The sequence below is a fragment of the Hyperolius riggenbachi genome, chromosome 3 (genome assembly GCF_040937935.1).
Source record: "Hyperolius riggenbachi isolate aHypRig1 chromosome 3, aHypRig1.pri, whole genome shotgun sequence".
In the NCBI taxonomy this organism is placed as follows: Eukaryota; Metazoa; Chordata; class Amphibia; order Anura; family Hyperoliidae; genus Hyperolius; species Hyperolius riggenbachi.
This window is the reverse complement of record NC_090648.1, coordinates 335251040-335265030: the sequence shown is the minus strand read 5'-3', so window position 1 is coordinate 335265030 and position 13991 is coordinate 335251040. Positions and strand designations below refer to the sequence as shown.

At 39.2% G+C, this 13991-nt stretch overlaps 1 protein-coding gene across 1 annotated transcript in view; it reads left to right on the top strand.

Moving 5' to 3' along the window:
• The window catches only part of LOC137562326 (dynein axonemal heavy chain 3-like), a 1996682-nt gene that overhangs the window by 1413035 nt on the left and 569656 nt on the right, over window positions 1-13991 (top strand). Inside the window, exon 47 of the mRNA XM_068273663.1 lies at window positions 497-646. Within this exon, the coding sequence (XP_068129764.1) occupies window positions 497-646 (150 nt within the window). The remainder of the gene's footprint in view (window positions 1-496; window positions 647-13991) is intronic.

The window sequence follows — 13991 nt, the reverse complement described above, 5'->3', positions numbered from 1 at the left end:
CGTGTTTAAAATGAGTGCTTTCTGTCGTAGAAGAAGAGCTGAGAAGTGATCACTAGATAAATTTTAATATACTGTATAAATACATTTTAATATATAAATACAGCAGAATAAAATGCAATGGCACCTTTCAGAGCAGAGAAACTGTACTTTGGGAACTTGTAACAGACAATATTACTTGTGCACAAAAGCAAATATGGTAACTGTATGGGTAATAAAAAAAAAAAATGGAAAACATTTTTTTTATTGAATGTTATGTCACAGTTTTATCCTACTTTAAGTAAATACTGCTACTCTTTTGTGACATCACAGGTGTGCTTTAATTTTATCTGCATTACCAAAAGCTTTAAGAAAGTGAAAAGGACAACAGATAATGGAATACATTTTGTCTTTAGATGAAAAAGTGGGATGTATATACTTGTTTACCTGTAACACTTATCCTAGTTTTTCCTGAGTGACCTAAGTAATTGGTTAATACAATATAATTTACTCTGCTTAGGGAATTATTCTCCTGAAACCCACTGAAGTAGACGCAAACGCTGCAGGAGCCCAGAAATTAATGAGACTTTGGATTCACGAGGTCTACAGAGTGTTCTGTGACAGACTTGTCAACAGTGAAGATCGGAAGAAGTTCTTTCAGATAGTGAAGGTAAAGAATTTAGAACTGTTAGATCTTGCATATTTGAAAGTGGGTTTTTAGGTTTTGATCTCCAATAAACCTTAATTATGCAAACAAAGAAAAAAGTGTAACTGTAAATGAAATGAGGAAATTATGTGTCTATAAAAATATAATAAAATATTCTTGAACCAATAGAACTAGAAATGAGATGAATAAAAGAAATTTCATTTTTGCGACCGCCTAATGCTTGTAATGGATTGCGGAGATGCTGCCGCATGGTCTGGCAGCGGGGCGGCTGTCTCCGCGTTCAGACCGGCGGTTTCTACACAGCAGCATGCTGGGCCTTCTAGTGCACACAGATGGAGAGCTACGCGCGCGTGCGCTAGAAGGCAAGCCCTTTATGCCAGTAGGAGAGGGATCAGCTGATCAGGTCGATCAGCTGATCCCAGCGCGCTTACTGATTGGCTGAGTGGCGCAGGGCAGCGCGGAGGAGCTCTGCAGTATATATAGATCTTGCTGGTCAGTCTCTGGTTGTCTGCCTTTGCGAATACTTACGTGTGAGCACTCAGACCTCAGTCAGATCCCACAGTGTGTTAGAACCAGGTGGACCTGGGAATTCACACTTAGCCAGATTACTGCTGTGTTATACTTTAGACCAGTTCCGGGGTGTTGAGACCAAGGACCTCACACCCAAGTGTGCCCCGTTGCCTGTGGCGTCTACACCATTCCCAGCCTTGGAGGATTGGCAGAGGGCTTTGAAGCAGATTTGGGGAATGGTTAAGAGGAACTTGGGGAAAGCTTTCCAGACCCAGAAAAAACAGGCAGACAAGAGGCGGTCCGTAGAGTGGAAATTTTCTCCGGGAGACTTGGTGTGGGTGTCCACTCGGCATTTGGCCCTGAAGCAACTGTCACCCAAACTGGGTCCTAGTGATTCATAATACCATTCCCAGTGACCAGAAAAATTAATAATGTCACTTATGCAATTAATCTCCCAGCCAGCATGCGAGGTGTGAGATCATTCCATGTGTCTCTGTTGAAGCTGGCAGTGCACGTGGATTCCTCTCCCCCCCCCCCCCCCCCCCCCGTGATGGTTGATGATCAACCTGAATATGAGATTGAAAAGATTCTGGACTCTTCATTAGTGCAGAATTCTGTGCAGTATCTGGTCCACTGGAAAGGATATGTTGTGGAGGAGAGAACTTGGATGCCAGATTGTCGCATGCATGTGGAAGAATTAAAGAAAGAATTTCATGACTCACATCCTGGGAAGCCCGGTGGGAAGTGTCCGGAGTCCACTACTCAGGGGGTACTGTAATAGATTGCGGAGATGCCGCCGCGCGGTCTGGAAGCGGGGCGGCTGTCTCCGAGTTCAGACCAGCGGTTTCCGCACAGCAGCATGCGTCTGGTTTGCCTGGGCCTTCTAGTGCACACAGATGGAGAGCTACGCGCGCGTGCGCTAGAAGGCAAGCCATTTATGCCAGTAGGAGAGGGATCAGCTGATCAGGTCGATCAGCTGATTCCAGCGCGGTTACTGATTGGCTGAGTGGCGCAGGGCGGCGTGGAGGAGCGCTGCAGTATATATAGATCTTGCTGGTCAGTCTCTGGTTGTCTGCCGTTGCAAATACTTACGTGTGAGCACTCAGACCTCAGTCAGATCACGCAGTGTGTTAGAACCAGCTGGACCTGGGAATTCACACTTAGCCAGATTACTGCTGTGTTATACTTTAGACCAGTTCCGGGGTGTATAGACCAAGGACCTCACACCCAAGCTTAGGATCACTGTGTCATTGCTGTGTTATACTTTAGACCAGTTCCGGGGTGTTGAGACCAAGGACCTCACACCCATGCTTAGGATCACTGTGTCATTACTGTGTTATACTTTAGACCAGTTCCGAGGTGTTGAGACCAAGGACCTCACACCCAAGCTTAGGATTACTGTGTCATTGCTGAGTTATTCTCTAGACTAGTTCCTGGGTGTCGAGACCAAGGACCTCACACCTCAGACTAGGACTGTGCTTTATATCTGTTATGACTATTTGCTCTGTTGACCTCTCTCTTGTCTTCTGATTCGGTACCTCTGCATATCTGCCTACCTGTTGCCAAACCCTGCCTGTACCCGGTTACCGAATCAGCCTTCTGTCTCTGTACCTTATCTGCTTGTGTGTTGCCGACCTGGCCTGCCCGACCCTCCAGGCTGTCACTCATCCCTTGAGTGCTCAGTCTATCTGGACTAGCTGTGACACTATTCCACCAAGTGTCAGTTAGCTATTAGGACTCCTGCTCCTCAGAGAGTCCGGCCTGCTAGCAGCCAGTGGCCTCTACTCCTCTGGAGTCCCCTGGCTGCAGTACAGTCTATTATCTGATCACCAAGTATCACTGGTTGCCAGGTTCTCTCGATTCCCTCTCTCAAGGAGATAGTTCCTGCACAGCCGAGGGCCACCTGCCCCTCGGGTGGTTCCTGGCTGAGCTGCCTGTGTCTCCCGCCTCACGGGAGATAGCATACAGTTACACCAAACACTTACACTTCATTAGGTGTCCAGAGGTTAGCCATACTTGTATTATTTGTGATTCTGCAGATCATCCATAATCAAGTATACATCTGTATTATTGATGATTCTGCAGATCATCAATGATCAGATTCTCTCTGTGTGCTGACACCAATCGGTACAATGCTATTTGGCGGCCGCAGGGTGGCAGATCTGGCTAAACTAGGAGAAGGGGGCTGATAAAGGGGCACATCTGGCTATACTGGGGTAGCTAATAAAGGGGCACATCTGGCTATATGGGGGGCTAATAAAAGGGCACATCTGGCTATAGAGGGGGGTAATACATGGCACATCTGGCTATCTATGGGGGGGGGGGGGCTAATAAAGAGGCACATCTGGCTATCTATAGTGGTGAGCGAATATGTCAATGTTCTTCACAAATTAATTTTCACAAAATAATGTTAAATTCTATTTCCAAGCGAAAATGCCATTAAAAAATAAGTGTTAGTGTAAATATTGATTTTTTTTTCGCATTTCATAAAACAAAAATAGCATTTTTAATGCAAAAATGACTTTGGCAAAAATTACCAAGCAACACTAGCTATCTATATGGGAGCTAATAAAGAGCACATCTGGCTATCTATACGGGGGAGGAGGGGCTTATATAGGGGCAAATCTGGCTATCGATATAGGAAAAGGGGGGCTAATACTGCATGAAAAGTACACACTGTACCAAAAATCCTTTATTTGAGAATTATTATTATTAATTTATAAAGTGCCAACATATTCTGTAGTGCTGTACAAAGTAAGAAACAAACATGAGGTACATAATAATGCAGACAATGGTGTACACCAGTATAATAAAAAATACAAAACTGGTACAAAATACAGAACTGGTAATTACGGTGACAAAAGTAACACGGCTAATAAAATGTATAACAAATTGCAAGACACAAAAGGGTGGGAGAGTCCTGCTCTTGCAAGCTTACAATCTAAAGGAATTGGGGGAAAGGAGGACAAGAGGTGGGGAAGTATACAATATTCCTACCTAGGGGAAGTGTGTTTTTAGGTTATCTAGTAAGGAGTACAATTTGGCCAAAGGTCAAAGTGAGAATGGCTTAAAGTAAAATGTATGTTTGTTGGAAAAAGTAAGTTTTAAGGGAGCATTTAAAGATATCAAAGCTTGGAGAGTGATGTAGGTGTTGTGGAAAGGGATTCCAGAGGAGGGGTGAAGCACATGAGAATCTTGTATACGTGAATGCAAAGAGGTGATTCTAATTGAGGACAAAAGAAGGTAATGTGCAGATGTGAGATTACAGCTGGGTTAATATCTGGAAACTAGTGAGGTGATTTACAGGGGAGATAGATTGTGGAGAGCTTTGTAGATTAGGGTTAAGAGTTTGAAATGGATCCTCTCGATAATTGGCAGCCGATGAAGAGCTTGACAGAGAGGAGCAGCAGAGGAAGAGCAAGAGCAAGAGGAAAGATGAATGAGCTGAGCAGCCAAGTTCAGTACAAATTGGAGCCTGCCAGTCTATTAGTTGGTAATCCACAAAGCAGTATATTACATTACAATAGTCCAAACAAAATATTATAAGTGCATGTACTAAAATGTTTGTGGTGTCTAGGGTGACAAAAGGTTGGATGCAAGATGTTTTTGAGTTGGTGATTACAGGAGCTGGTTAGGGTGTGAATGTGAGGAATAAAAGAGAGAGAGGTGTTTAATATTACCCCTAAGCACAGTGGTTTGGGAACTAAAGTTATAGGGGTGTTATTAACATCTAATATTATATCAGGCAGAGAGGTGGACAGATACGGTGGAAAAATGAATCAAATATCATCACCATAAATTGTGACAGGAACATAATTTAAGTTTTGTGATAAATGGGAGAAATATCTTAATAAAATTTGGGGTCTAAAGTATCTAAAGTAGCACTAATTATTTTAGATTGTAATGGGCAAAAACTGAGAATGAATGTATTTTTTCTGGGTTTTTTTTTCTTTTCTTTTATTCCCACTAAAATGCATAGAAAACAAAATTGTTCTTGTGAATAAACACTGCACAATGAAAGTCTAGTTTGTTTAGTGTAGGCACAGAAACAGGCACAGTTCTAGTTCAAATCAATAATGAGAATATATCACGAGAGTGATTGTCATGGAACGGGTGTCCTTTTATGTGCTGGTGTGCTCAGGATTGCTGAAATAAGTTTGCAAAATGGAGTAAGGAGAACATACCGAATAAGGGACTGAATTTTCTATTTCTCAAGCCTTTTGCAGGTTTTTTGCAGGTTCATGATTGATCTTTTTCGGGGTGTAAGGAGAAGGAAGATAAGACATTTCTTTCAGAAAAGAGAACTTAATTTGAAAAGAAGGGAAAGAGTGAGTAAAGCTACAGTAGGACCTTTAGGCTTTACTCCAGATACCAAATGGAATTTGAAAGAAATGTTGACTCTTAACAATTCATGGAGGAGCTTATAGCAGAAAGTAACTCAATAAAGAATGCAATGTCCTTCTATGGTAGCAAGCACTTCAAGAGCATCCTGTAAGTGGATGACACCTCTGATGTCTGAGTAAGGGCATTAGGAGATGGTCTAGGAACGTAAGCAACATCAAATCCATATCTGACGCAATGGGGCATCCTGGTGGATTGGTCAGGCACTTATCTTATGCACCTTAGGTAAACTGTACCATATGGGCTTCCTGGGGAAATCCGGTAGTAGGTTTGTTACCATTTTTTGTTTTCAAGTTCTCAGTGCTCCTACAAAACCATTGAGTCTTCTTTCAATCTCTTGAGCTGTCTTAATGCCTCTGTATTGTACTGGCTTGCTATCATTAGGACTAGAGCTCCCCCCTTGTCTGCCTTTTTCAGGATCAGGTCAGTTCTATCTTTGAACAATTTTATTGCTTCTTTCTCATCTTCAGTAATGTTGGATTGAACTTTCTTGTCATGTAGGGCTTTCAGGTCACTTTCCACATGATTTTTAAATACGTCTATAGCTGAGTTTTGGACAGTATGAGAGTGTTTTGTTGACTTACAGGGTCTAAAAGACTCTTCCCCCTCTACCACTGTCCCCTCCCCCTGTTGCGAGTGCCCTGGCCTGAAGGGGATTCCCTGATCACTCCACATAAAGTTGATGTTGAAGCAGCCAGAATGTTCTTGTCCAGAGGTAACAATGATGAAACGTAATTGATTACTTGTGGGAGTGCTTGGAGTGGTATTGGCAGTTGTCTAGTACAGCCATGGGGACAGCGGTATCATGCAACTATGCCAATCTTTTTTGACATAGTGTGAGTGGTGCTGATGTTCTCCATGGCGGATGCCTCAGAAGAGGGTCTAGGTTTGTGGATGGTATTTCGGTACTGGACTTGTGCAGCCTTTATGGAATTCATGGGACATTTAAATGAGGGAAATTAAAACATGCGATTCACATATGAATATAGCATGGGGAAGGTTGCTACCTGGACTTAAAAATTATAATCTAAGAATCTAAGAAAAATTATAATCTAAGCTTATCTCAAAAAGTTACAAGAAACTGATAGCAAGCAAGTCATTGTTGCACTGTGAAAGTTATCATCCTGTCTATGTGTTTAGATCATTACCCTATAGCCAATTTCTCAGATTAAGGAGGAATAATACGATTGTACAAGATTTCCTAAAAGAAAGAAAAGCAGGGGCTATAGTCCAGATGAGTTGGAACAGGCCATTCGAAGTGCCAATCAAATAGATAGGATAGAGTTGATAAGATGGAAAAACAAAAAAGAAAGGGCAAGAAAGACTTACTTTCTCTTAGTCTTATTCTAAATGTATACTAAATAATATTTAATTTCTACAATCTAAAAATGTAGAGTTGGCAGCAGGGCTAGGTCTACCTCATTGACAGCGTGCAGCCACCTTGCACTACTCCCTTGCCTATCCCTGCAGTCAGTCACATTCAGTGGTACTGCAAAGATGTGAACTGTGTTACTAGATTCTCACTTACTACAGATACGCCTCCCTAGAGACCAACAGCCAATAGATGGGCTGTTAGTCGCATTTCAAGGATTACAGCTAGCTTGACCCCCAGAACAGAGACCCTTGTCATTGCCTTCAACCAGTTGTACATGAGAAGGGAGAGACTTCAGGCTCTTTACATTGAGGACTTGACATTGCTGGCAGCTTGGCAACTAAGCATTTTTATATTGCAAAAATTAGCTGTGTTTGCAAAATAATTTTAAATGTACATTCAGAGTTGTAGAGTTTTTCTTAAATTGCATTTCTATGAAAGGCAAGGCTATCAAACCATCTAGATAACCTTTAGAGCTTATTGTACAAATTGATGAATTAAGAGTCAGTGCAGGTATCTGCCATGTTTCTGTTGAAGAGAAGTTCTACAGTACAACATCAATATGAAGGCAAAGACTTAGAATTATTTGATAGTAACCTGTTTTATATAAACTTCAGAAAAGCTTCCATGAATATTTAAATAAAACATTATTGGTGGTCATCTACAACACGTTTCTGTGGGACAGTATACTCTGCAGAAAAACGTGTACACATTTCTGGACAATATATTGCAAAATATTATTCTGCACTATGGTTGAGAAATTAAATCAAGTTAATCCAAAGGCCAAGGTAGACTGTGACAGTGAAAAATAATCCATTTTTTTTAAATAAACTTCACAGCTGTTTGCATAAATCCATCACAAAATAGTGCTGCTAGTCTGTAGAAAACACCTTCACTATATAAGCCTTATATACGCCAGACTGAAACCGCATAATATAATCCATTTTTTATTTATCCTTCAGGGAAAAACTTTGCACAAGATATGACTGCTAGATTCTAAAATACGTTTATGCAGTATGGTCCACAAATATCAGGGATGTTTCTTGACACGTTTTATAACATGTTATTGCGCACACTTCTGCTTTAGATATTATTTCTACCCTATCATCATTCTCTTCATCGTCATAATTTTATATATCACCAAAGTGTTTAATTGTGTTACTAGTAGACCCAAGCCCATTTAAAAACGGGCTCTAGGTCTGTCTCTTAAACTTCGCATGCGTGCGCACCCTCCGCACGGGCGCACGCACCCAAATTTATTTCCATATAGCAAGAGGAATATAATGAAGTTTAAAAGGAAACATTAATGTTATAGCAGACATAGGACAATTATGAAATAGTGGAGAAGAGTTTAGCTCTTGCAAATTAGGGATTGTATTTCTGAAAAAAAATCTGACTGTTTTAAAAAAAATAGAAGAAAATCTGATACCTTTTGAAAATGCATAAAAAAATGTTTAAAGGGAACCTAAACTGAGAAGGATATGGATTTTTACTTTTAAAATAATACCAGTTGCCTGACTCTCCTGCTGATCCTGTGTCTCTAGTACTATTAGCCACAGCACCTGAACAAGCATGCAGATCAGATGCTCTGACTGAAGTCAGACTGGATTAGCTGCATGCTTGTTTCAGGTCTGTGATTAAGCCACTACTGCACTCAAAGAGATCAGCAGGACTGCCAAGCAACTGGTATTGTACAAAAGGAAACATCCATATCCCTCTCAGTTTAGGTTCCCTTTAAAGAGCTAATTTACAAAGGATAAGATGATATTGATAAATAGGTGTTTAAATTGTGTATACTAAATATACACTTCAGAAAAAAAGAATGATCATGGAATGTGGGTCCAAGACTATTAGTCTCAAGGATGACAATACTCCCAAAACAAAAAGTAAAGGCAGAAATAGTGGTGGGCCTTTAAAACACTATAAATAAAATGGAAACATGATAAAGGATCTGGTATTGCAGTAGCTGGGACTAGCGATTTCAATGGGTGAGGTAAAGTTATCATTGTAAAAGAGGCAGGCATGGTCAAAAAGTTTTGGTAATTGGTAATATACATTGGCCTCAATTCACTAAGATCATGCTGGAGATAATAAGGCAAGAGAAAACTTGCCACCACACAGTGAGAGAGTTATCTTATCTCTTCATTCCTTAAGTTACCTCCTCTGTATTTACAATAAGTTACCTCCTCTGTAGTTATTTTCACATGCAGTTAATTAACAGCCTGTCTTTAACTTTAGAATTCTGGAGTTATTTTAAGGTTTGAAGAGTTAACTTAAAGAGACACTGAAGCGAAAAAAATATATGATATAATGAATTGGTTGTGTACTATGAATAATTACTAGAAGATTAGCAGCAAAGAAAATATTCTCATATTTTTATTTTCAGGTATATAGTGTTTTTTTCTAACATTGCATTATTCTATAATATGTGCAGATTACACAACACTCAGCATTCAAAATGAGTCTTTCAGAGCAGTCTGTGAAGTAATGAACTCTCCTCTAGCAGAGGAAAAGTAAACAGTTCAATTACAGTTGAGATAATAAAAGTCAGATAACAGCCCTCTCCACGACTAAGTTAGTCGGAGAGCTTAATAGCTTTTTTGCATAGAGATAACAACTGGAGTTTCTCAACTCTTCCTGTACTGGAAACAATTAGACTGATGTATCTGATCTTAATGTTTTTTTTCTTAGCTGTACTACACATACAAATCATAATATCATCATTTTTTTTCGCTTCAGTGTCTCTTTAAAGACAGAAGAGTTAACTTTAGTTTTGCTGGAAGTAAAATGTTTCCTGAATACGACATGCTTTATCACCATGGTGATCACATTAGAAACATTATTAAAGACAGGAGATAAGCTTAGTGAATTAAGGCCAATGTCTGATATATCAGGCCTCTCATACAGTGGATGCAAATGTTGCACACCACTAACACCAGTTGACATGACATATTTGAAATTAAAAATTTTGATGACATACAAGTTTTAAAAATGTAATACACAAATTTGGAATTTACACATATGTCTGCCTTCTCTTAGGACTGACATTCTTTTCTATTGGACAGGTAGGATTGTGTGGCTGTAGAGTGAAGTCATTGGCAATGTGGCACATTGGGCTTGATTCACAAAAGAGTGCTAACTGTTAGCACGGCCGTTTTCACGCGAATTTTCGCATTGCGCGCGATCGCGAATTTTCACACGAAACGGTAACGTTTTTGTGCGCAAACGCAAATTTTACCACAAAATCGATAATGTTTTTGTGCGAAAATTCGCGTTTGCGCGCGAAAACATTATCGTTGCGCATGCAATGCGAAAATTTGCGCGAAAACGGCCCTGCTAACAGTTAGCACTCTTTTGTAAATCAAGCCCATTGAGTTGAAATATTTGAAATGTTGAAATTTTAGTTTCAAAATGTAATAGATAAATTTGCAAAGAAACAAATTTCTTGCCTCTGCTAATGTGGCTGTGAACATCAATTTTTAGGCAGGTAACCACTGCGGCCATTCTAGAATAATCTGGAAACTATATGTGATTTTTGGCATTTATGTATGAAAAAAAGACGCTGCATAAAATGCGTAATTTCTTCAGAATATGTTACCCTTGATCCACCTCCCTCATGCCACTGTCCTGGTTTTTGTAGACGTTGTACACATTTTTTAAGAAATTGTTACTGCAGAGATGCCCTGAAGGTTTCAAAAGTTTTCCTGCCATTAAAGCCAAAGCAGCTTGCCGTAAAAGATCGATTTGTGAACGTTCACAAATGCAAAATCACGATGTTCGTTCATCTCTTTCATAACCTCTCGCTTCTTGAAACTTAATATTTGTAAAACAGAACTAAACCTTTTTTCCACCATCTCTGTCCACCTCTCTGCCTGATATAACAATAAATGTTAATAACACCCTTTTGTTCCCAAAGCACGCTGCTTAAGGGTAATATTTTACTCCGCTCTCATATATTCCTCAAATTTACTCTCAGTCCCTAACCAGCTCCTGTCATCTCCAACTCAAAAACACATCTTGCATCCAACCTTTTCTCATTGCGCTTGGACTATTGGAATTTACTGCTTTGTGGTCTACCAACTAACAGACTGGTACCACTCCAATCTGTACTGAACTTGTCTGCTTATCTTTTTTCTCGCCCTTCCTCTGCTGCTCCTGTTAAGCTCTTTATTGGCTACCACTTAACAAGAGAATCCATTTAAAACTCTTAACCCTAACCTACAAAGCTCACCACAATCTCTCTACTCTGTACATCAGTCACCTCACTAGTTTTTAGATAATACCCCAATTGCAGTCTCAGATCTGCACATAATCATCTTTATCCTCCTCTAGAATCACCACCTCGCATTCACGTATACAAGATTTCTCACGTGCTTTCCCCTCCTTTGGAATCCCCTTCCACAACATATACATAAGTCTCCAACCCTTGAAATCTTTGCATGCTCCCTCAAAACACAATTCTGACAAACATATGCTCTAACTTAGGCCATTACCCTTTGACCTCTGGTCAAATTGCCATCCTTACTAGATAACCTAAACACATGGGCCCATATGCAATTCACTTTTTCTCCCGAGTTTTCTCCTAGGTTATATTTTTTTCAATTTGTCATAAAATGGTTTTCAAGTTATCAACAAGCAAGAAAATACTCAAAATAAATTTGACAGTACCTTTTTACCAATATTCGGGTACATTTTCAATTGAAAAATGCTGAAAAGTTAGTTTAAAGAGAAGATGAAAAATTTCTCCTAGGAGATAACTTAGGAAAAAAAGTTAATTGCATATGGGTCCTTGCCTCTAGATATGGATATTTTATACTACTCCACAATGGCAGGGCTCCCTCAACCTTTTGTGTCATGAAATTTGTTATTCATTTTGTCTCTAGCAATTTGTTATGCATTTTATTTATTATGTTAGATTGATCACTATAATTACCAGTTTTGCATTTTGTACCGAGTCTGTATTTTATTTATTCCTGTGTCTGCATTATTTTGTACCCCATGCTTGTCCCTTACTTTGTACAGCACTACAGAATATATTGATGCTTTATAAATCAATAATAATGCACAAAAAATTAATGAACCCACATGGGAGACATAGTCTTCAGTGTGGGTTTACTAAATGAGCCACTTTCCAGGTTTGTAGATTATAAACTAAAGTCCTGTGTGATGAAATAATTAGTCAAAATACCATCAATATGTTACAGATTAAACTAGACTTTAAATGGGAAACAGATTATCAAGTGATATAGGTAGCCTTAATAGCCATATTCCGTATGCTTAATTCAGATACGCCATATAAATTGTCATGGATAAATATGGTCAGAGGCATGTATTACACCATCCAGGTGGCTGGATTGTGTAATGGTTAAGGGCTCTGCCTCTGACACAGAAGACCAGGGTTCGAATCTCGGTTCTGCCTGTTCAGTAAGCCAGCACCTATTCAGTAGGAGATCTTGGGCAAGTCTCCCTAACACTGCTACTGCCTATAGAGCTCGTTCTAGTGGCTGCAGCTCTGGCGCTTTGAGTCTGCCAGGAGAAAAGCGCAATATAAATGTTATTTGTCTTGTCTTATTACAAATATATGTGAATGTTTATCATTCATATTAGAACAGAATACTTTTTCCTTGGTTTGTAGATAGATTTAGGTAATCCGTTCAATAAATCTTTAAAAAAGTGGTGAAGGCTCATAGATGATGCCCTAATTGTATGGGATGGTTCCAAATTAGAACTTAATGACTTTATTAAATGGATTAATAGTGACAATGTTAACATGGAATTATGGGGCATTTTTGGTAAATCTGCCTTTCTGTGCCCAATTTGGTGATATCCAGGTGGAATAACTCCATTTTATAATTTAGGGAATAACCAGTTAATCAGCAAAGAATAACCCAGGGATACAAATACTAACTTTTTGATAAATTTTAAAAACTATAACTGTAAATATGTAAAGTAATTTTTTGAGATCAAAATAAAATAATTCTTATTTATCTGAATTCGAAGAACAGATGATTTAATTGAAAGGATAGGAGAAGCTCACGATATATCTATATAAAACTATAATTTTCCTAAATACGGTGTGCACTTAAGTTCCATATGAAGGTGTGGAATGGGTGCAAAGAATGCACTGACACTTTTGAGTTTTGACATGAGGAAATAGCAACATTACAAGGTATGCAGTGGTCTACATAGTCTTTTTTTCTAACGTAGAAGAAAGAAATATTGTGCTCCGCTTTATAAACAATGAATATATAACAAAAAATACATAATCATAATACATAATCAGGACTTACCATCAGTAAAACTGCATATACAAGTGGAAGTAAAAGTAATCTGAATTTGAGCTTACCTTATTGCCAGTGAAGCCAACATTTTTGTTAATGAACAAGTAGAGAGGCAAATGGAAGATGTGAGGAGTAGGTTATTAGAAATGAGAAAAGTTAATACTGGATCTCTGGGTGAATTTGACTTTTTGATTGTTTACACCAAAAAGTAACTTCTGGTCATATGCACTACAAAAAAATTTAAAGGGGACACAAAAATAAGACACCCTAGATCTGAATGAATTAAATATTCTTATTAAATACATAGTTGAATGTGCTGGCAACAAAATCAAATTTATCAACCCATGGCGGTCTGGATTTGGAGCCACGCTCAATATTAATGGAAAACAAAAACACTACAAGCTGATCCAACGTTGATGTAAAGTCCTTAAAACAAGACAAAATCAGGCTCAGTGGTGTGTGATGGCTTCATGTGCCTGTATGACCTCCCTACAACACCTGGGCATGCTCCTGATAATGATGGGAATGGTTTTCTGAGTTCTCATCCCAGACATGTACTAAAGCATTGGTGTTGTTGGATGGAGCTAGACATGATGTCCCAGATGAGTTCAGTTGGTTTCAGGTTTGGGGAATGGGCAGGCCAGTCCATAGCATCAATGCCTTCATCTTGCAAGAACTGCTGAAACACTCCAGCTACATGAGGTCTAGCATTGTCTTGCATTAGGAGCACAATGGGAAAAAGAGGCGCCCAGGAATATATAAAATGAGTTAAAAACACTAAAAT